Source organism: Camarhynchus parvulus, chromosome 5 (genome assembly GCF_901933205.1).
Source record: "Camarhynchus parvulus chromosome 5, STF_HiC, whole genome shotgun sequence".
Lineage (NCBI taxonomy): Eukaryota > Metazoa > Chordata > Aves > Passeriformes > Thraupidae > Camarhynchus > Camarhynchus parvulus.
Genome location: NC_044575.1, coordinates 15,318,905 through 15,339,859, shown reverse-complemented (window position 1 = coordinate 15,339,859; position 20,955 = coordinate 15,318,905). Strand labels below are relative to the sequence as shown.

General features: G+C 51.6%; 1 protein-coding gene across 1 annotated transcript in view; it reads left to right on the top strand.

Moving 5' to 3' along the window:
• Positions 1 to 9,488: 9,488 nt before the first annotated feature.
• The window catches only part of LSP1 (lymphocyte specific protein 1), a 36,748-nt gene continuing 25,281 nt past the window's right edge, over positions 9,489 to 20,955 (top strand). Inside the window, exon 1 of the mRNA XM_030950413.1 lies at positions 9,489 to 9,665. Coding sequence (XP_030806273.1) covers positions 9,607 to 9,665 — 59 coding nt within the window. The 5' untranslated portion in view covers positions 9,489 to 9,606. The remainder of the gene's footprint in view (positions 9,666 to 20,955) is intronic.

Below are 20,955 nucleotides of genomic sequence, written 5' to 3'. Positions count from 1 at the left end.
AGAGCTCCGGAGGTTTTAGGTAACTCCTGCCGTCAGTTCCTATGCCCATGGCCGGGCACGTCCCCTGGGCTGTGCTCTGCAGGATATCTGCACCTAGGAGGCAGATTGGATTTGGATTTTCCCAAATTCCCCTGTCTCTGTCCTCCTGAGGCTTCCTTCCCCATGAGCTGCAGGGCAGGCAGCCCATGTATGGTCACTGCCTGGGGAGAGGTTCTGCTGTGCCAGCAAGCCCCAGGCTTTTCCTTGCCACAACCATCCCCAGCTGTCTTGAATTCTCCAGATCCTTGGAGGAGTCTCAAGGGTCTTTGCTGAAATGACTGCTGTTGCTAAGTATACCCATGGTTGGAAGGAGGTTGTTTGGGAAAACTGATACTTGGAGAGTTTTTGGACCCCTCAGTGCGCCAGATTCCTTGGGGGTAGAATGGAGGGATGGCTGATCCCTGCTCAGGAGTAACTGGTCACAGTTTGACCCAGCTGGGCTCATTAAAGTGGAAAAATAGCAGGGAAATTAACAGGGGAGGACCAGATGGATTATTTAATGAAGCTGGGTTATACTTCTGGTTTCCAAATTGGATATAGGTGGTCTGGAAGTGGCATTAGGGATAAAGAACTGTCTCTAATTATAGGAGGTATCAGGTGCCTTCACTGTCCTTTTCTCCTTGAGGAAAAAAAAAAAAATTAAGCCTGGCTTGCCTTGCCTTGCCTCCAGGCTTATTTTGCTATGTAAAGCTATGGGTTTGGAGGAGTGTGTGTTAAAGGGGATTGCCCAGCAGCCTTCATCTGAATTGCACTTTTCTTTTTAAAACACAGAACACTCTCTGCTGGCTGAAAGGCTGGCTTTTTAAAAGCTCTTGGTGTGAAGTCTGGCTCTGAAACTTGTGGGAATCCCTTGCCCCTGGATTTTGTAAGGTGAACTTACTTCAGAGGGTTTAGGGCTTTCCCCCAAATCTGAAAACCCTGTGATAACTGGAAGGGCTGGCTGTGCAGCAGGGAAGTGCTTAACCTTGGTATGCCCTGGGGATCCTGGGCCCCTCTGCTCTGACCTTCACTGACCTTGCTAATCCAGCCCTGACTGATGCTCTGCCTGCATCCCCCTTTGCATCTGTCACCCTGTGACCCACGTGCCCAATTGTGGGGTCTGCCTGGGGGCTGAGCTGACTCCTTGCTGCCCTGGTGCTCTCTTCAGAGCTGGGCTTGCTCCCAGCTAGGCACTCATCCAGCCTGGCTGCTGCCTCTGTCAGGACACTGACTCACATCTGGACACACCACCTGGCCAGGAGGTGCTCCAAGACCTCCTCAGTGTCATGTTTTTGTTGGGAACAGCTTTTTCTTTGAGGGGGGTGGGAATCCGACCCAAACAAAGTTGTTGCTCAGGCTCCAGGAGGCATTGGTATGACCACCAGGCTCCTGAGAGTGTAATCTGGCTGTGAGTGACTGCAAACCTGCAGTGGTGCTCAGGGGCTCAGAGGGAACCTCACAAGGATTTGGGGCTCTCACTGCTGCCCCCCCGCCCCGCTGCCCTCCTGGCACAGTCCAGCTTTGCACACCTGCCTAGGAGGGACAGTGCCTGCTCACCTGGAACAGCTAAGGGAGGGCTCTGCTCCCCCAGCCTGCACAGCAGCCTGGACCTCCTGTAGCTGCAGTTCTTTTTCTCTTTAGGAGTCCAATAAACTCCTGATCAGGCTGTCTTTGGGATGACGAGGAGGTGCTTTGGCATCTTTTGAGGCCAAATGCATGGGGAATGGATCTTCATGGTGTGGTTCTGTTCTAAAGCCTTTCATGAGGAGAAGCCTTGGGGATGTACCTCAATCAAAGGAAGACACAGGGGTGTGTGGTAAGGGCTCAGGCCTCTTTAGCCAGGTCGTGTTCTAGATCATGGCCATCTGGTATGGGTCAAAAAACATGCCCTAGGAGGTGCTGCACACTCTGGGAAAGCAGCTATCCTGCATGACACGAATTTGGTATGATCAGTGCTAGAGGAGCACCCACGGAGCCCAGCCAAGGTCAGGGTGTCACCATGGTGGGTGTTCTGTGGCTCAGGGATAGAGGACAGGTCATCTCTACTGCAAGGCCAGACAGCTGAGGCTGAGATGTTCAGGAAGGGGAAGGGATGCCCTGGCTGTAGAACTTGCCCACTGTGGGTTTGGTACCCAGAAGAGGTGATTTCCTACTGCACCTGTGTGACATCTGCCAGGCCTTGTCTGTCTTAGGTAACCCAAGGTATCCCACACTTGACAGCTGTGTTCAGGCACCTGAATCACTCCCTGATTTCCCAGAATCAGCCAGGGAGCACCGGCCACTAGTGAGACTTGAGCCCAGCTCTCCTGAGGCTGGCCCAGGTGGCTCGCAGTCCTCAGCCTGTCCCCATGTTCCACAGAGGCTCAGTCACGAGTGGGTTAACCAGCCCCACTTGGAGCCCATGGATGTTTTCCTTGCCAGTGCATCCATCCTAACACACACCAGATGTGTGAGGCAGCCTTTGAAGTGTCTTAATCCCAGGATTTGGCACTCAGAGTTGTCTTTCTTACGGGCAGGTCTCTGATGCCTTTCTGGGGGCTCCACTCCTGCAGCCCCCATCCCCTGCAGGAGAACTGGCAGCAAGGCAGGACAAAATATCTTCTGTTATGTGCTACTTTAAGCAGGTCCCTCCTGGGATGGGCTGCTGGGGCTGGCAGCAGGGCTCCATGTGCAGTCACACGCGGGAGTGTCAAACCCAGGAGCTACTTGGGTTCAGCCTGTCTCACATGAGCAGTGGTGGTGCCCAGCAGCCTGGTGCATCTGGTAACTGTCCAAGAAATACATGGATGAAGAGGAAGATGCACGAGCAAAGGCAGCTGGATTTATTAATGAATGGGAATGACAGTCAGTGGGCTTCTATTGGCTTAATGGGTGACTTCCATCCTGTGGTCTGAAAACTTGGGGCAATCTGCAAGCAATTGATCTGAGAAGTGCAAGACTCAGCTGGAGCTCAGTTAATTTGGATTTCTCTTGCTATTGAGCAGACATGTAGGCCCAAATGCTTTTGCCAGTGTATGTCAGCACCATCCCTGTGCCTGCCATGGAGAAAGCTCTGCCAGTTTGCATCAGCTGGAGCTCTTTGGTTCTTTTGCTTATGTGCTCATTTTGAAACCAGATTTTTTTTTTTTGTTAGGGATTCATTCTGCATTACCAAGGAAGCCTCTCTCCCAGCTCTAGGTATCTGTTGCTTGCTGCAGCTGACTAGACAGTTTGTGCAGTGCCTTTTATCTAGTCCTTGCCAGATAGCTTGGAAAATATGATCTCTTCTTCTGTGCTTGTGCCTGCTTGTGCTTTTCTGCTGCAGAAGCAGTTTCCTTTCCAGGGCAAGCTTGCTTTGGAGCCATTAGCATCGACAAACTCTGAATTATTGACAGACCCCAAACAATCACGGCTGCCAGCTATTTAGGAGGGGCAGAGTTCTCTCCCAATAAAATTGATGACAATAATAATTTCCTTTTGAAATAAGTGCCTCCTTGCAGTTGTCACACAGCTTCCCATACCAGGAGCTGGCAGCATTGTGCCCAAGCTGAGCTGTCTTGAAGGGCAGACTACTGTGATACACAGGCTGTGCACCCCTGCCCTGGTGGCACCTATTCCTGGGGGTGGCATTTGTCTCCTCTGCGGCTTCTGCATTCCAATTGCCACCTTCCTGCATACAGCATTAGCTGCCCTTTGTGCAGAAAGGCTCCTCTTAGCCTTTTTTTGGGCCTCCCTTTGGAGCATTAATGACTATTCCCCCTTGATGGAGCCATGTGTCCTCAAGCTCTCTGAATACATGATGATGCTTTCGGGAGCCCTGTCCAAACAGCTCCTGTCTTTTGCCCAGCTTAGCAAGGGAAGCATGGATGGATGGGCAAGCTGATATTAGATGCCTTTCCCTGGGACAAGGAGCAACTTGAAGTGAGGGATGCAGGAACTGTCTGATGGTGCTTGGGAATTCCTTCTTACCCATTTAGTGTCCCCTGACCCCAGCTGGAGTGACAGCCTGGTGGTGTAAAGTGGAGATTAATGGTTGCTAGAACTGCTTGTGTTGCACAACACGGTGCTGCATCAGAGCCTGGAGGCCGCTGCAGATGAGCTAATAAGTTTATATTGGGCAGAAGCTGTATTTTACTTCTTGAAAGCTGTGTGGTCAGCTGAGCAGCATGGCTGGACACAGCTGCAGTGGTGCAGTGGAACTCACCTACAGGCCCATCCACAAATCCTGCTGCACGGCTTTGGGCACTTCTTAAATGTGTCACACAGGTGCCACCTGCTGAAGGAAGGTGGTGCCTCTGTTACTGCTAGTGCACCTCTTGTACCCAGCCTGGGAGGTGTCTGAAGGTGTCTTCAGCTGCCCACTGCCATCTAATCCACCAACCAAAGCAAAGACCACTCCATTTATTTTAAATAGACATTCAAAATTCAAATTCATTCAGCAGCTTTCCAAACCTTGGTGAGCAGAGACTCGTGACGAAGCAATGTGATGCTATAAAAATGCCTTTTTAAGATTTTTCCTACAGTGTCTGCTGGGGGAAGACAACCTCTTGGCAGCAGCTGTCTGTATCTTATCCATCCTGGCTGGAGTCCTTTGTCCTGCTTCTTGGCCTTGCGGTAGACAAGCATCCCTAAGAGACGGAGCCTGCCTCCTCGGGGCCAGTAGTTCTCCTCTTGTCCTGTAATGACCCTCCTGTGTGGGATGGGAGTGTCTTATCTGCAGCCATTGTTTTGTCTTCCTGTCTCTTTCCCAACAGCTTTAATTGATTAGTTGATTTAACATATTATATAGATAGCAGTGCACAGTTTCAGTAATGGCTCGACATGCTGGACCAGCTGCACTCCTCCAGGGCTTGGCTCAGTCTCTTGGCCTTGGCCCTGGTCTGGGAAACCTCGATGGTGGCTCACTGCAGTGGCTCAGGTGGTCTCTTGCTGTTTGCCCAGCCCTTGGTGCAACAGGAGGCTAGATCTCCTATAACTGTGCTGGGCTGCCCTGGTAATGCTTCTCTCCTTTCTCTGCTTTTTGATCCAAAAATCCACCCTTTGTCCTTGTGTGTGTCATCCCTGGAGCAAAAGCATCTTCTCTTACAAGGCATGTGAACTTGCAGCTTCCCCTCTCACTGATAAATGAAGCAAACTCCATGATGGATGTGATGGAGTGATTTTAGGTCTATGGATGCACCCCTTAGGTTCCCCAGGGAGTGCCCATTTTCCATTCTGTGTGAGGGTCAGAGGTGGCAGTGGGGTAGAGGAAGAAGAATGGTCCTTCTGAATCCAGCTTCTGATTCCCTCTCATTTCTGCCTTGTTGGATATCAGAGGAAGAGAGTCATCACTGATCCCATGCCAAATATTTCACTTATTATGACAGTGTTTGTTGGCTGTTTAGACCCACAATTATACATGTTTTTCATGGTGCTCCTCTGAGCACATTGGCCTGGCAACAACTCTGAGCCAAAAGAGTTGGCTCCCGCCTACAGCACCCCCTCCCTGAACCCATGGGGTCGTGCATGGCCTTGGGAATATCCTCTCCTGACTCACTCTAGGGTAGAAGAAGGCTTGCTGGGGACTGGACTCCTTGCCCTGCACCCTGAGCTAATTGCAGAGGTGGGGCGCCCTGCCCTTCTGGCAGCACACTGTGGTGCTTGTAAAGAGCTGCTCTGGGGGCAAGGAGACAATGTGCTGCTTTTGGCTGCTGGTCCTGCTGTCTCCTCAGGATTATCTCTTGTTTGCCTGTCTTGGTCTCTGTATTTGGCTGCCTGACAGTGAGTGCTGGTAGTGTAAGGTGGACTGAGTCAAGTGGGAGTTCAGGGTGAAGGAGAGGTGGGCAAGCCCTGCCCTGCAGGCCAACATGTAAACCACGCCATCTGTGCAGCTGATGTTCCAGTGGGGTGCCCTTTCCCCTGAACTGGGGCTCCTGTGGGGGAGCTGGGCAAAGGCTGATGCCTGCCAGGCTGGTTTCCAAGTGGTGGATGCATGTGCCTGGTGACGAGAGGCTGCTGGGATGTCAGGGTAGGGGGAGAGGTGTGGGATAGTGGCAGAGGGAAAGATGCATCATTTAAAAGGAAACCCAGAGACCATCCCCCATCTATTCCATTGTCCTAGGGGCTGCTGGTGGAGGCAGAGGGTCTGAGATAGGGCTCTTAGTCCTTGCTGAAGATGTGAGGCTGTCCCTGTGAGAACATCTTCTCGGGTGGGATCCCACCACTGCCATGCAGGCATGGACCTCTGGGACCCATGCTGGCAGATGGTGGCACTTGTAAAGGACTGGCCCTTGCAGTGACTGTGCTTTGGTGCTGACAGGGGCTGACATCCCAGCAGTATTGGAGAGAAATGCTTGAGCTGTATTTAGCAGGACTAGGGTATTTTTGTTTCTTTTTTTTTCTTTCCCTTGACCATGTGTGAGCCTTCAACTGATTTTGCAACCAGTGCTACATAGCAGAAGGATTGTGTAATTAACGGGAACTGGTGCAGCCCTATCTCTCTGGGACTCCAGCCCTCCTTCCCACAGGGATGGAAGCAGACCCACTCTCTCTCACAGCATTTCACCTTCTCTGCCTTCCCTGCTGCTGGGAAGAGCTTTGGGGAACTCCCGTGCCACACAATGTGCTCCTGGCTGCCCCAGTTCCTCTACTGGGCTGGTGTTTGGCTGCAGAGATTTATGGTGGTTCTCCTAGCTTAAACTGTGCCAAAAAATAACAGATGAATTAATTGTTTTTTTCTTCCTGTGTCCACTGTACTCCTACCCACTTCCTGGTGGGAGCAGGGGGTTTCTTTCTGTGAAAGGATCCAAGCAGCTGTGGGACTGATGCTGACCTTACTGCTGCTGGACACACGGTGTGACTCACACTGATGCACGTGGCAGTGAGGGGCAGGAGAGGAGAGGGGGCCCAAGGTGCCTCTGCACTCCAAGGCAGTGGTGTGGGATCTCTCCTGCACTGCTCTTTCTCGGTGGGCATGTCCTTTGTGCTTTTCAGTAGTGGGTTTAGATGCTCCCTGCCCCACAGAGATATGGGGATAGTGACTCTGTCCCTTCCCCTTCTTGCAAGCTGTGGTCCTGCCCTGCTCTCTTCCCCCTGTGGTCCTGCAGGACCCCGCTGATGCTGGAGGAAGGATAACGTTTTCTTGTCATATTTAATATCTTTCTCAAAGATGAAAGCCAGGAGAAGGGCAGGAAGCCTTCTCCAGAGGTCGAGTGGCCCAGCCACCTTGAAATATTTTTCCAGGCAGAGTTCAGTACCAGGAATTTCTCTCCCTGGGAGCAACACAGAGCTCAGCCTGCTGCCTGTTGCAGTTAAGGACCCCCTTACTCACTGCCTCACTTCTGGTGTTTCCAAATTATCTTAGCACCTTAGACCAGTAAGAGCTAATGTCATGACCTCTCCCCAGTCCTGCATTTCATCATCCAAGCATGGTTTCTGTCAGCCCTGTTCATTGAAAGCCCCATCTCTGAGAGGCAGCCAGTCCTGGAACTGGGGTGGAAGTCTGCCAAATGCTTTCAAGGAGCTCATGCTGGCATCCTCTGGGAGTCAAACCCAGTGTGGAGCCAAGGCTCTCTTGCTGGGGGAATTAGCAGCTTTTCCTCTGCCCATTTACACAGAGACTTTCACCTCCCATAGGTAGTAGCAGTGTGCTGTTACCTCCAGGAGGCTCCTGCCTTCTCCTGGTGACAGTGGCTGCATTCCTCCTTGCCCCTCCTCGGCTCCCTGAGGATTGTCTGGCATCTCTGCCTTCATTCTGAATGAAGAATGCTTGCAGTGGTTTCATTCAAGCCCCAGTTGCTGCTGGCCCATGGCTGCTGAGCTACATCTCTGCCTGCCAGGGCTCCTTCAAGTCCTCCTTGCCTGGCTCGGACCATGGGAGTCAGTGGCAGGTTTGGGCTGATTCCCTCCAAAATGAAAACCCTGTAGGTGCACACTTCATTTCAACTCTGGCCAACTGTGGTGAAGTCAATGCTCACATGCTCAAACCTAATTACTCCTGCAAGCACTTGCAGGGCTGGGACAAGCTTTTTTTTAGCAAGAAAACTTTTTGGGTGGATCTCTTGCATCTTCTCACTGAATTTAGAAAGAAAAATATGCAGTGTGATATCATCTGAGCAGCCCACAGAGTGAGGCCAGCATCAATGTCTGTGCTTTGTGGATTTTGTTGTTCATAATCACTTGGGTGATGCTTACTAAATACCTGCAGGGGGAAAAAAAACCAAGCTGTTTTGAAATGAAGAGACAGTGGAAGGGAAGGCAGGTACTTCCTTTTTTTAATTGAGATTTCTTGGTGTATTTCATGGGCAACTTTCCCATTTCAGCTTACCAGGAGTCAAAAAACATTTCTGCAGGAGAGATCGAAAGGAAACGTGTAAATGAGATGAGAGGCACTGAAAGCAGAAGGCAGGTGAGGGTCTCAGCAGAGTGGTTCCATCATCACTGCTCCCATTTTGCAGACAGCCAGAGGAATATTCCCACTTACCTTGGGGAACATGGGCAGGCCATGCCATGAGCACCATAATGTGCAAGTATAAGGCAGGGCTGGAACTTGCCAGGGACAAGTCCAGGCATCTGTTGGTTTGGCATAGTAGAGGTTCTCTTTTCACCCAAAAAGCACACGTGGACCAGGAGATGCAGTTTAGGGAGAAAGACTCTTCTGTTTTTCTGTTTTTTTCCTCCCAAGACTACTCCCATGAGGAGGCAGCAGGAAGAACAACCATCTGAATGTGTGGCAGATGGGCATTTTGTTTTAGCAGGTGACAATCTTAGTCCTTCATCAAACGCTCTTGCATGTCTTTTATCTCCTGAAATATCAGTGTTTCATGGAGGCAAGCCAGATTTAGCCGAATTTTTTGCCTCTTTCCCGATTTGATGGCTGGGAAAACTGAGGCAGGGGCAACTTGTTGACTCAGTGAGGGGCAATGCTTGAGAGCAGAAGCAGGGTGTAGGCTGCTTGCCTACCTGAGGCTGCAGCTCTGTGGCTTCCCCCAAAATCTTGCTGCCATCTCCATCCCAGAACATTTTCCTCAGATGTGGCATTTCCCAATGCTAAGCCCCTTTCGCGTTAATGTGACTCTTGGCTCACCTTCGGACGTGCAGGGACTGTTTGGAGGCGAGACCTTCAAGCAAGACTTCTGCTGTGAATGGAGCAGGAGTGATTTACAGCCCGTCGAGTGCAAGTTGCCAACCTGGCTGTCTGCTCCCTAGGTGCTTTGTGTAATCAGAAAAACAGTGGTAAAGGTGCGAAAAAACAGAAGGGGAAAAAAAAAGAGAAAGAAAAAAGGGCGGGGGAGAGGAGGGGGCTGGAGAAGATGAAGGAGGGAGAGCAGAGTTAAAGGCAGGAGAGAATCCCCCTGGCAGGGCAGCGGGGAGCGCCGGGCTTTGTGCTGCGCCCCCAGACATTCTCCCGTGACACTTCCACGAGGCGGAGGGGGAGGAGGAGGTAGAGAGGTGGAGGAGACAAGCCGGGGGTGTGGAGCAGGGGGGGCGAGCAGAAACAAAAGGAAACCAGCTGCAGAACTTCCTGAAGGCGGCGAGGGGGCCGCGGAGCGCGCAGTGCCGGGCGGCTCCTGCGGCGCTGCGCTGGGGAGGGGGCGGCAGCGGGACCCTGCCCGCCGCGCCGCCGCCACCATGACCAGCGCGATCCTCAGGCGCAACTCCAGCAAGCAGGGCCTGCAGAACCTCATCAGGTGAGCGCCCACCTGCCCGGGGACCCGCTCCGGCTCCGGCTCCGGCTCCGGCGGGATGTGCCCGAGCCCAGGGGCGCGGTGGGGGATGCCGCGGGGAAAGGGGAGCGTCTTCCAGACCGACCATCTTCGGGTCCCTTTAAATCGGCGGGATTTCCTCCTTACCCTGGTTTTCCAGCAGATCCCATGCATTGGAAGGAAGGATAATAGATAACCCTCCCTCTCCTCCCCTAAAGCTGTATGAGAAAAGCAGATTTGAACTTACTGATGGCTTTTCCAGGCGCTCCCAACTGAAATAACTGAGCACAACTGTACTGTGACACTCACCTGAGCCGCTGGCTTCCCCTCTCCCTGCGAGGGATGTCTCAGTACGTGGCTTTTTGTGTCTCCCGAGTGCTGAATGCTTCTGCCTAGAAAAAGGGTTTTTCTTTTTTGCCTGCAGGAACTGTACGCTGTGCACGCTGTGATGCGCGTTTTTAATTCAGAGATCAGTACGGGGCTGGATCCTCCCAGGGCTGCGAGCTGACAGCGCTCTTCTTTCGATTTAATTGATCACAATAGTGCTTTGAACCTTTCTCTCAGAGTATAATTGCCAGGGCAGGGAGGTGGATGGCTCAGTTGGGCTTTTCCCGTTTGTCAGCCGGCGCTGAGCCCGGGAGGACGGCTACATTGTCTGCTGGCTTTGAGATTCCCTGCCATGCGGTCACTGTGCTCTTCCCCGGGGGCTGGAAGCGCTGCTTCCCTCCATGGGTCTCTGGGATCCATCTCTGGATGATGGTGGTGTGCCACGCTGATGGCCCTGGCTGGGCTGAAGAGAGGCACTTCCCACCTTTTCATATTTAGTTGAGCAGATGGATGGGTGAGAGGTGGGATCAGGCAGTGCTGGACTCACATTCTGCATCTTGGGTGCCTCTTGGCTCCCTTGTGCTCACTGTGAGTGCTGGTCTCCAGCTGGGAGGTGGAGGATCTCACGGTGGGATTTATTTCACCTGGCATTTTCCAGTCTGTTTGGGGTCTCCTTGATTGGTAATGCAGCCTCTAAACCTCATCTCTCAGTAAGTTTCTTGCCTGGGAAGGTAAATGGGCACTACAGCCCATCCAGTCCTCGCCACTTCCTGCCCTTCTGGACCCAGGGAAGTTGGCAGGAAAGCTCCCACTGGTTGCACAGGCCCCTGGGGTGGAATATGGGCAGGAGAAGCTGACTCCTCTCGGTTCATCTTTTGTTTGGCCTGTTGGACCCATTCCCTGGTCTCAGCCCGTGGGGATGGGATCTGAGTTACACGTCCCTGTTTCAGAGCAGGGCTTTGTCAGCAGCTTGCGAGGGGTAGGGAAACCCCTGGGGTGTGCAGAAGGCAGGGATGAGCTCAGATTCGGGGCCAGCTGGTACTGAGGAGGGCCAGGGAAATGAACTGGGGTGGGAATCGCCTGCTTACAGCTGGGTAGCAATTTATTTTGCAGGGTGACAGATGGGGGGGGGAGCAAGGGGGAGCACATGTGCTTCTTGCAGAGAAAAGGGGTGTCCAAAGGACTGTCCTCAGCACAGCCTAAACCAGGGGTGTTTTCCTGTCCTGAGTGACATTTCCAAGTTCCTCCTGCTTTGGATAAGGGACTTTTGGTGTCCCAGAGACTTACAGGGACTTTTTTACAAGGTGACATGTTTCCTGAGTAGCGTTATTACACATAATTGATTGAGGTTTAGCTTTGTGGCTGTGTTTTCCAGTCCTGCTTACAGATGAGGAGTGTAGCGGGGTGTGAGGGATTTCCATGGTTTGCACACAAAAAACCTCACTTATGCTCACAGGATTCAACAGTGGAACAGGCAGGGTCTCCTCCATAACACACCATAGCCAATTTTGCAGCTGTATTTTTCTCCTGGAGCAGTTTCTCCTGGAGTTCCTGAGATCAGCTGTGGGGCTGGCTCTGCAAGTCCTGCCAGCTTGGCTGCAGGAAGGAAGGAGCTCCTTTAGTGAATGGCTCGAGGCTCCTGCCCTGAAGATATGTTGCTGTCAAGATTGCTGTGCTCTGCTTTTTTCTGTCCCAAGGTGACTGCAGCAGAGTGGTTACACTGTGTAGGTCCTGGGCTCCTCCAGCGTGTCCGAGTGCTTTGGAGAGCTGGAGCACACAGTGAAAACAGCTGCTCAGAGCCATAACCACGAGCCCTGAGGAGATCACTGTGGTGTCAGGATTTACCTGGCTGCTCCTGCTGCAGGGTAACAGCAGGGATAACCAGGGAGTTGCCTTCTCTGAGCATCGCTCAGCTAGCCAGCTGCTAGCCAGCTGCCCAAGAGCTGGGGTAAGGGCTCCTGAGCTGAAACCAGTGTAAGTCTTGTGGATTTGGGGTTGAAGAGCTGAGCCCCAATGCTTTAAGCATCCTGCCTTGTGCTTGATACAAAACCCTAGCCTTTCAGACAAAGGGGCTCGTGGCTGAAGCATCACCCAGATATCAGTCCCAGGAGTCAGATTTGCAATAAGTGGCTTTTCCACTGACTGTTGACAGGCTTAGTGCACGTGGTGCTCTGGCGTGGTTTGGTGTGCTTGGGATCACTAGGACACATTGGAGACATCTGGAGGCTGAAGCACAGAGCCAGTACTCAAGGAAACATCTTTCACCTCTGCTCAGCCAGGAGGTGGGCTGGAAAAATTAGCCCTCCTTCTTCCTCAGTGGCTTTGCAGAAGGTGCAGGCAGGGACGTTCCATTGACATCTGAAAAGCTGGAGGCTGAAAAGAGCCCAGGGTGAGGCCTTGCAACTGCAGAGCACGAGTGGCTGAGTAATTACCTGGGAAAGGTATGAGAAGAATGGGCAATTGCAGGGCTATCTGCCTTCCCTGCTTTGGCCCGTGTGCCCAGGCACTCCCCTTGTCCAGCATAGTTTCTCTATCAGGATATCACTGGGGAAATATTTCTCCCTTTGTAGCACACTTACAGCGATGATCCCTCACACGCCCACAAGACTTTGTATTTTTTTAAAGCCCTCTCCAAACATGAGCCACTTTATCTTGTTATCACGATCTCTTTCTCCTTATCCTTCTAATGAATTCCTATAAATAAGATAGGGATCCAGCACCTGTCATGTCGATTCATTCAGTTCATTATCTGCTCCTGCTGGAATTTTACTCTCCCTCTCTTTATCGAGCCTGAAGTGTTTCACAAAAGAATAAGGCTGTTTAATTAACCTACAAATCAGCCTCTCTGTGAAGCAGCTGTGCTGCTCCTTGGAACTGTATTACTGGGCCTCGTGGTTGACACTGCTCCCACTGGGTGCAGTGGTGGCTTGCTGCAGTGGTGTCCCCATGGCTGGGCTCTGGGTGCCTGCCTGGCATGTGCTGCCCTGGGGTGGAGTGTGTGGGCATATGGTTGTGAGCTGGGAGCACTGCTGCTCTTGTCTCTTTAATCTGGCATGTGGCTGAATCTGGGATGCCATTAGGAAGCAAGTTGTGATTTGTTCTTGGGGAGAAAGGACAGTGTTCTTACATGCTACAACACCCCTTTGCTTCCCAGCATAACACGGACCTGGTCCAGAACAGGAGCTCCAGAGCATGGCTGCTCCAGAGCAACAAATAAAGCAGTGTCTCTAATTGTATGTCTTTGCAATGCCATGGAGCTTGAAGTACAAATAATCCTGTGGGAAAAGGGGGGCTGAATCTTGAAGATGAAAAAGCTCAGGGGAAGAAAACAAGTCTGAAAATTTGATCGTGGGATAGAGCTAATTATTTACTCTGTAGGATGGGATTTTTGCTTTGTTATCTTCTGTGGAGTCATTAACATGGGAAGCCAGAATGTGAGATCTGAAATGAATCTTGCACAGTGCTGTGTTTTGGCCTGCTGTATGTGATGAGATGAGTGCCACCTCCAGCACTTGTCCTGGCACCCATGAGGTGCTGCAGGGCCCCTTCTTTCTCCTTACAACACATTACTGCATTTCCAAGCAATACTCTTGGTGATTCTCAGAGTTCCTCAGCACTAGAGGTAGCTTTAAAATTCCCTGAACTTGAATTTTGTTGCATGTCATGAGTGTAATATTTGGTTTGATCAGGATATGGGGGCTCTGCCCAGCTCTGCAGGACGCTTTCCTTTCTGCCTGCATTCGATATTTCCCGAAGCTTGCCAGGATGTGTCTCAGCAGGGAAGATGCTACTCCACTATTTTTGTCTTGACCTCCTGAGTGCTGAGCTGGGAACAAGGAGCTGGAAGCACTTGGGAGGGCTGGATGGCTCTTTGAAGGGGAAGAACATTTTTTGTGGGGTGGGGGAGTGTGTGGTTGATGCCAGGGCATGGTCTGGGCACAGTTTGTTGCCTGGGAGATAGCTACTGCCTCCAGGGGCTACTGCAGCACCACTTTGCTTCAACTCCCTGGCTCCCAGGTAGGTGTAGGGAGAAAGGAATTCTTGCTGTGGAGAAGTGGGGCAGCTCTTTAGGGGAAGATGGGGAAACTGAAAGGTGTAGGAACGAGCCAGTAGCAGAGCAGTTGTGTGGGAAGAGGAGGGAGGGATACCTGCATGGGGACACCAGGGGACACAGGGCCTTCATCAGTGTGGTTCATGCTTTGCCATGCTGCCTCAATGTGTCGTGAGGAGCCTGTGGTGCTTCCCTTCTTGAATCTTCCTTATTTTGATGTTATTATTAGTGACATTCATTTTTTTATCCCTCTGTGCCCCATTGGCATGGCCAGGGCAGAACAGATGGGCACTTTTGTGGACCCCACAAATGGAGGGCAGATGGAAAGGGACACATGAGCAGAGGCTGCTGGCAGGGAGGAGCATCCAGGGGAGCCCTTTGGGCCGGATTGATGGCATGCCTGGGGGATTTCCACCATCCCAGGGTGCCTTCTGTGGTGCCAGCTGCTTGCAGGGTGATGCCACCATATTCTGCAGCCCAGGAGGAGCCTGGGGATTTGCAGCCCAGCTGAGCTGTGGGGCAGGGTGAGGGTAAGGGCTAAGCCAGTGCATGGTGGGAAGGTCCCTCCCTGGGTGCCTTGTGGGGTGCCCACCCCCAGCTTTCACCCCAAGGATAACAGCTCATCCTTTCTCTCCAGTTGAAGCAGCTCATCTGTCCCCTCTGAGTACTCTGTGGATCCATTCCCAGATTTTTTTCCAGCCCTGGGGTTCGTTTTGTCAGAACTCCACCTACCACTGACCTTTCCCAGAAACCAGTGCATGGGTTTTGTTTGCCTTTAGCCTGGCCTGACCCAGATTTTTACCTGCTCTCAAGCAATTGGATGTTCAGGGCCTGAACTTTGAGCCCATGGAAATTTTGGGAAGCTGTAGTGAACCTTTGAACCCATCAGGGCTGCAACCACAGGTCATTGGCATCCTCTGATGGTGTGGAGAAGGACCACCACGTGTATCTGAGTGTATCTGAGTTCAGCTAGAAAGGGGACTGGTTGAAGAATCTGAGGCCTGAGACCCCAGCTGGGATGGTGTCTAAAAACCAATTTTCAGCTTCCAGATTTTTTTGATTTCTTCTTCTCTTTCCATTTCTAACTCTTTTTTGATAGAGCATCAAATAGCATCAGCACCATCCCTCAGCACTGTGGTGGGCAAAGGGCAATTGGGGTTGCCAAGTGCCTCTGTCCCACAGCAGGAACCTGGGGTGCCATGCTCTCAAACACAGGATTTTGGGATCAGTATGTTGGGGCAAAGACTCTTTTTCCTCATGAAGATGCTGCCCTAGCGCAGCAGGGAGTGAGGGCTTGCTGCTGATCTGGTTCCTGCTGCAGCATAGCTCCTCAGTGATGGCCACGGAGGAGGAGATCTCAGCTGTCCCAGGGATGGAGCATCAGCAGCGTTCTCACGGCCTCCTGTCCCTGCTCAGACAGCAAACTCCCTCCTGCTGCTGGGACAGACACTGCCTCGCCAAGGGAGGGCCGAGCCAGCTGTGCTATGAAAGCACCACGCTGATACAAATCCTGCTCTTAATCCCGGCTTGAAGCAGCAGGGATAAGGCAATTGCTCACCTTTCTAGGCTCAGACTCGTTCTCCAGCAGGAGTGTGTCAAGAAGGATGCTGGCTGACTGTAGCCAGGGCAGGGAGGCTGTGGAGTCTTGCTTGCCTCTTAAGGAGGAGAAAAATTAAATACAAAAGCTGGGTAAGGCAGTCTGCATCTCTTTGGCAAGTCTATTTTCTCCTCTGCCATGCTTCTCCCTTGCAAAAACAGAGGCCAGACTTCCTGCCCTGTAGAAAAAATCCTCAAATTCCTTGAACCTTTGGGCTGAGATGGAGAGACCGTGAGAAAGGGCCGTGGTTTGGGGTCATACCCAGCACTGATTTCTCACACCTACTGAATGCAGTGGAGCGCTGGGAGGGCTTGGGTTCCGGCCTTTTCCTCCCCGTGCCAAATTCCTGGCCGGTGATGCTGATACAGGATTGCACCAGCCTATCTGTGTGCTAAGGACCCACGGTCCTGAGGGTGCAATTCATCATCTTGGAGGAGATTCGTTTGGGTTCTGTCTGCTGTGATTAAAATCAATAATAATAAAAAGAAACAGTTGTTCCCCCTGGTTGCCTGGTGCCTCTGTGAGGGGTTGTGCATCACCTTTGGCGTCTGGGAGCATGGAGCATTCCATGCGCCTTGTTGGAGCCGCAGTCTTGTGAGGACTGTGGCAGGAGGGGACAGAGGAAGCTCATGACGAAGGACCAGCCCTGCTTTCGTCCCTCCTCCAGGGTCTGCTCCTGCCATTTGCCACCAGCTTTCTCAAGTGTGTCTTGTTTTGCTTGTGGAAGCAATAAATGAGCATCCTGGGGCTTTCCCTGCCTGTCATGCCACAGTGACAGGTCAATCTTTGCAGGGGATTTAATGAAGGCTAAACTAGGCAGAGTTTTATGTGTGGCACATGCATGTGTGGCTGTACATCTGCACATCCTTCTCAGGGTGAAAAGGGGATATGCTTGTGCAGAGGAAATCCAAGATCTGTTTAAAAAAAGAAGAGTTGCTTTTATTTTTAAAAGGGAGATAGGTCTCTGTGATTCTAAATGTGGTTTTCCTTCTATTTCTGCTTGATGAAAGTTTGGGATGTATCATGTTCTGTTCAGATGCCTTGGTGTGTCCTTATCACCCCATACGTGCTGCCTCTCCACAGCCCCAGAGTTCTAGCAGGAGGTGGAGATGGGCTCTGTGGCCACTCCTGGGTGTGAAGCAGCTCTGTCTTGCTGTTCACATCCTGGACGTGACCTGTGATTTATAGGAGAAGTGGGGAGACATGGCCAAGACTGCACAGCTACGTGTGGGGTGGGGAAGCTTGGTATGAGAACAAGGCTGAGGGTGAAGCACATAGATGCATTTTTTCCTCTCCCCCTGCCCCCCTTCTTGTTCAAACTCTGTAGCCTGGGCTCTGAACGGAGCAATGCAGCTGAGGAATTACATGAATGTATGGGAGGGAGAGGCTTGTGGAGTATCTCTGGCTGCCTTTGACTGACACGCTGCTGTTTCGGAGCTAAAATAACTCTCCCGAGGCAAGGCTGAAATAAACTTCAGGATGTGACATAATAATCCTTGATTTTATTTCTTTTCTCAGTCTCCCGGTATTGTACTGCTGTCCTCACCCCGTTCATTATTCAGTGGGATGATGACCCAGCTGTAATCTTTGCTGTCCAGCCACGTTACTCCTAAGGCATGGAAACCCATGACTTCTATGGTGGCCTGACACAAGTGGTCCTGAATGACATGAGTGGAGGCTTTATCTGTGTATTTCAGCATACTTGACTCAGTCACACAGAGCCATTATGTGCCACTAATAAGTGATTAATTTGTTGGCGGAAGGTCAAGTGGGTGAGGGAGTTGTAGCCTTTGGAGGGTGTCCTCTTCCCTTTCGTGTGACAGGGTGAGCTGCACATCTCCTGCCAGCAGTCAGGACCCTTTATAAATGTGTGATAAATGCAATATGAAATAAAGCCTGGCAGCCCTGCTCGGCAGCAGATGAACTTGTTGATGGTCCTAGGCCATATTCTGCACTGATGTGTTATCTGGCACTGTGACAGGGCAATGCAGGCTGCAGTGGATTGCATGGGAGGGGAAGGTCCCTTGCATTGGTTTCTGGTATCTCCCTTTCCCCAAAGCTCAACAGAGAGGAGATGGGATGGCTGCCCTTCCCAGTTTTTCTGTAATTCATGCAGCCCCATGGCTCCCAGGGGATATTTCCAGCTGCAGTGGACGCTGGGTTTTTCACAAATGATGGGGTAATGCATCTTCTGGTGTTGCACCTGGCTCCTCCTAAATCCTGTTCCCAAAACCTCTTCCCTCTTGTGCCCTGGCTTTGTAGGGGCAACCTACCCAACAGAGATGGCAACCAAAGCCAACATACTCCTGGCCTAGTACCCTGGTGAGCTCAGGAGACAGGAATGTCCAGTGTGTTGGTAGAGGGTTCCTGAGTTTTTCTGGCGCAGCTCTGCAAAGCCCAAAGCCTCTGGGAGGCATTTGATTTTCCTTTCTGGAATTAGCTTTAGTGCTGAAGGTTGGGTTTGGGCCAGCTAAGCTTCCTTTGAGCCGTCAACCATGCAAAAGACTCCTCGAGTCTGCAGAGTTTCCCTTAAACACAGCTCATCTGCTGCCAGAAATTTCCCTTGCCTGAATATTAAAATCTCCTCAAGTGCTGGCGAGGAATTGCCCAAAGGAAACGTGACCTTCCCAGCCATGCTGGCTTGTCTGGAGCGGGTGTTTGTGGCCATGTGGAGCAGGGCAGCCAGAGTGTGGGTGCCTGTGCTGCTGTGCTGCAGAAGAGATGTTCTGTGGTGCACACAGAAATAAAGCCCCTCCCGTGGCTGGGGGTCCGGAGGGAGGTGAGGTCAGGAGCTGGATCTGAACCAGGCAGCTGGCCCCGGTCAGAGCAGAAATCTAAGCATCCCAAATGCTTGGAGGGCAGGGGCTCTGTGGGCACAGCTGAACCAAGGTGCTTTCAGCTCATCCTCACACCTGCAGGATGTCCTCAGGAAGAGAGGAGCCCATTCCACAAAGCGTGTTTGGCTCAACCAAGACATCCAAAAGCTGTTGGCAGAGATGTAGGGGCCGTGTAAGAGAAATGACCCAGCCCTGTGATGAGCTCTTGCTGGAGCAAATCCTGCCCCAGCTCTGGGCTGCTGGGGCCACTGAGGTCTCTCTACCTTTTCTCCTCCCTTCTCCAGTCGCACTAAAGTCTGTTTAAGGGAGTGAATTTCCTTTCACACTGCATGAAAATCCCTCTATGGAGGGATTTGATAAAGGCAGGTGGCTGGATGCAGGAGTGTAGCATGCTGTAGCTCATCTTGCAGCTCCTCAAGCTTCAAGTCTTGCTTTCCATTTCCCCATCCTGTGATGGGTGAAATGAAGTTGGTCCCACTGGCAGCTATGAGCCTGCTTCTTCCCCAAACCTCTCCAGCCTGGGACCAACCTGGGGCAGTGCTGGCTGGAGGTGAAGATCCGCGGGATCAGCATGATCCTGAAGCACTGGGTAATTATTTCTAGGATTGGGAAAGACAGTTGTGAAATACCACTGTGGGCTGAGCACGCTGAGTTCCTGAATGTGGTTGTGAACAATTAGAGCAAACGGGAGACCATGGCCCCGTTTTAGTAAATGGAACCATTTGGAAATTAAATCTTTCCACCTTTTTGCTTCGAAAGGCAATTTAACAGCTGACCCCCTGCTCACACTTGTGCTTGTCCAAATTGAAATGGCACATTTTGTCTGGGGTCCAACAAACCCCTGTAGCTGACCCAAACACAAGGACTTTGGCAAGGCTTAGTTTCTCATTTGCTTGTGTTTTTTTTGCTTGATTTTGTTTTGTTTATTTTTCACTAAAGACAAATATTTGTGCTGCTCAGTCAGTCCAAAAGTAATCATCCTTTTTCCTCTGCTTGTCAGTATGATTACTGAACCCCAATGCATCACTTATTAAACCTCCCCCCCCTACCAGCCTATTTGAGCATGACAGAGAGCTCAGAATCTGAAAATAAATTCAGTTTAGGTGTTTGCTGAAGTGTGCTGGTGTCTTTGAATCTGTGGGGGCTTTATCTGCAGCTCTTTTTGCTGAGCAGAAGCATGGTGTTCCCAGCATCGCAGCCCCCCCAGGATGCTCAGAGTGTCTGAGGCACATCCCAGCACAGCAGCAGGCAGCCTGGAAGCTGGGGTTGCTCTGTGACAAAGCTGGATTGCTCTGTGGCAAGGGGAGCTGGGAAAGTTATTTCTCTGCTTTTGCAGAAAAATCCTGCTCCCCAGAACGGTCGCCCCCGGCTCTGTCCTCAGCCTGCTCGGAGGAAAGGATGCAGGGACAGAATAGCGAGCCGGTGAGGTCATGGGGAGAGAGTTAGTCACATCCAACTGGGAGAGGGAGAGGGCTGCCAACCAGTGTTGCTCTCACACTGTGGAAAGCTCATGTGGTTCAGAAGGGATCCCCCCCTCCAGAGCACCCTGGCCAAGCTGGGGGTGTTGGTGGAGCACCTCCTCTGAAGCAGCTTCCCAAGGAACTGGAGGAAGGAGTGAAAGATTTTAATAAAAATCTAACTTTTTCTGGCATGAACGTGGACTTTGCTTCTCGTAATTGGGGCGATATGGGCGAGAGGGGGTTAAGAACCTTTCCAAATTGGAGACTATCTGGAGCACAAGGGAGGGAGATCATGGCAGAGTTTAATGAATGACTTCATTTATATATTAAAAAAAACCAACAACAACATGGTGGCTTCCTGCCAGGTCCACAGACAAGGGTTTCTATGGGAACCTGAGGAAAAATAATAAATAGGAGTGTGGGATGAGTAGGGAAGGGAGGAGGGGAGCTCAGGCTCGGGTCTGGGTCTGCTTTGTTCCTCATGGAGACCAAGGTGGCAAGGGGCGATGATGGGGTAAAAAGGGAAAGAGCTGAATTTGATGCTTGCGGAAAGACCCCACCCAAAATAAGGCAGGCAGTAACTACACTGCTGTGGAGCATTCTCTTGGGCTAGTCCTGGGGTCTGCTTTGTTCCCTGCTCCTCTGTGGGCACAGCAGGCATGGGCAACCTTTCTTCACTGGGCTCACAGCCTGGCTTTGCTGCCTTGGGCAGGTGGGATTTTGGGAGGGCAGGGGTTTGGAGTCATCCCCAGCTTTCTGACAGGGTGGTGGTGGGACCACTGTGCAAAGGGATGCTACTGGGGCTAAGCTCAACAGTCCTGCTCATACTGCAGAGTAAAATAGGCTCTGAGTGAGTCTTCCCTGGAAAGGATAACAAGGTTCACAGTGGAATTAAAAAGGCTACATTTTTCATCAATTAATCCCAATGGGCTTTTCCCACCTCCTCCATTGCTGGGATAGGGAGGTATCTGCCCTGAACTTCAAAAGAAAACAGCTTTTTGGT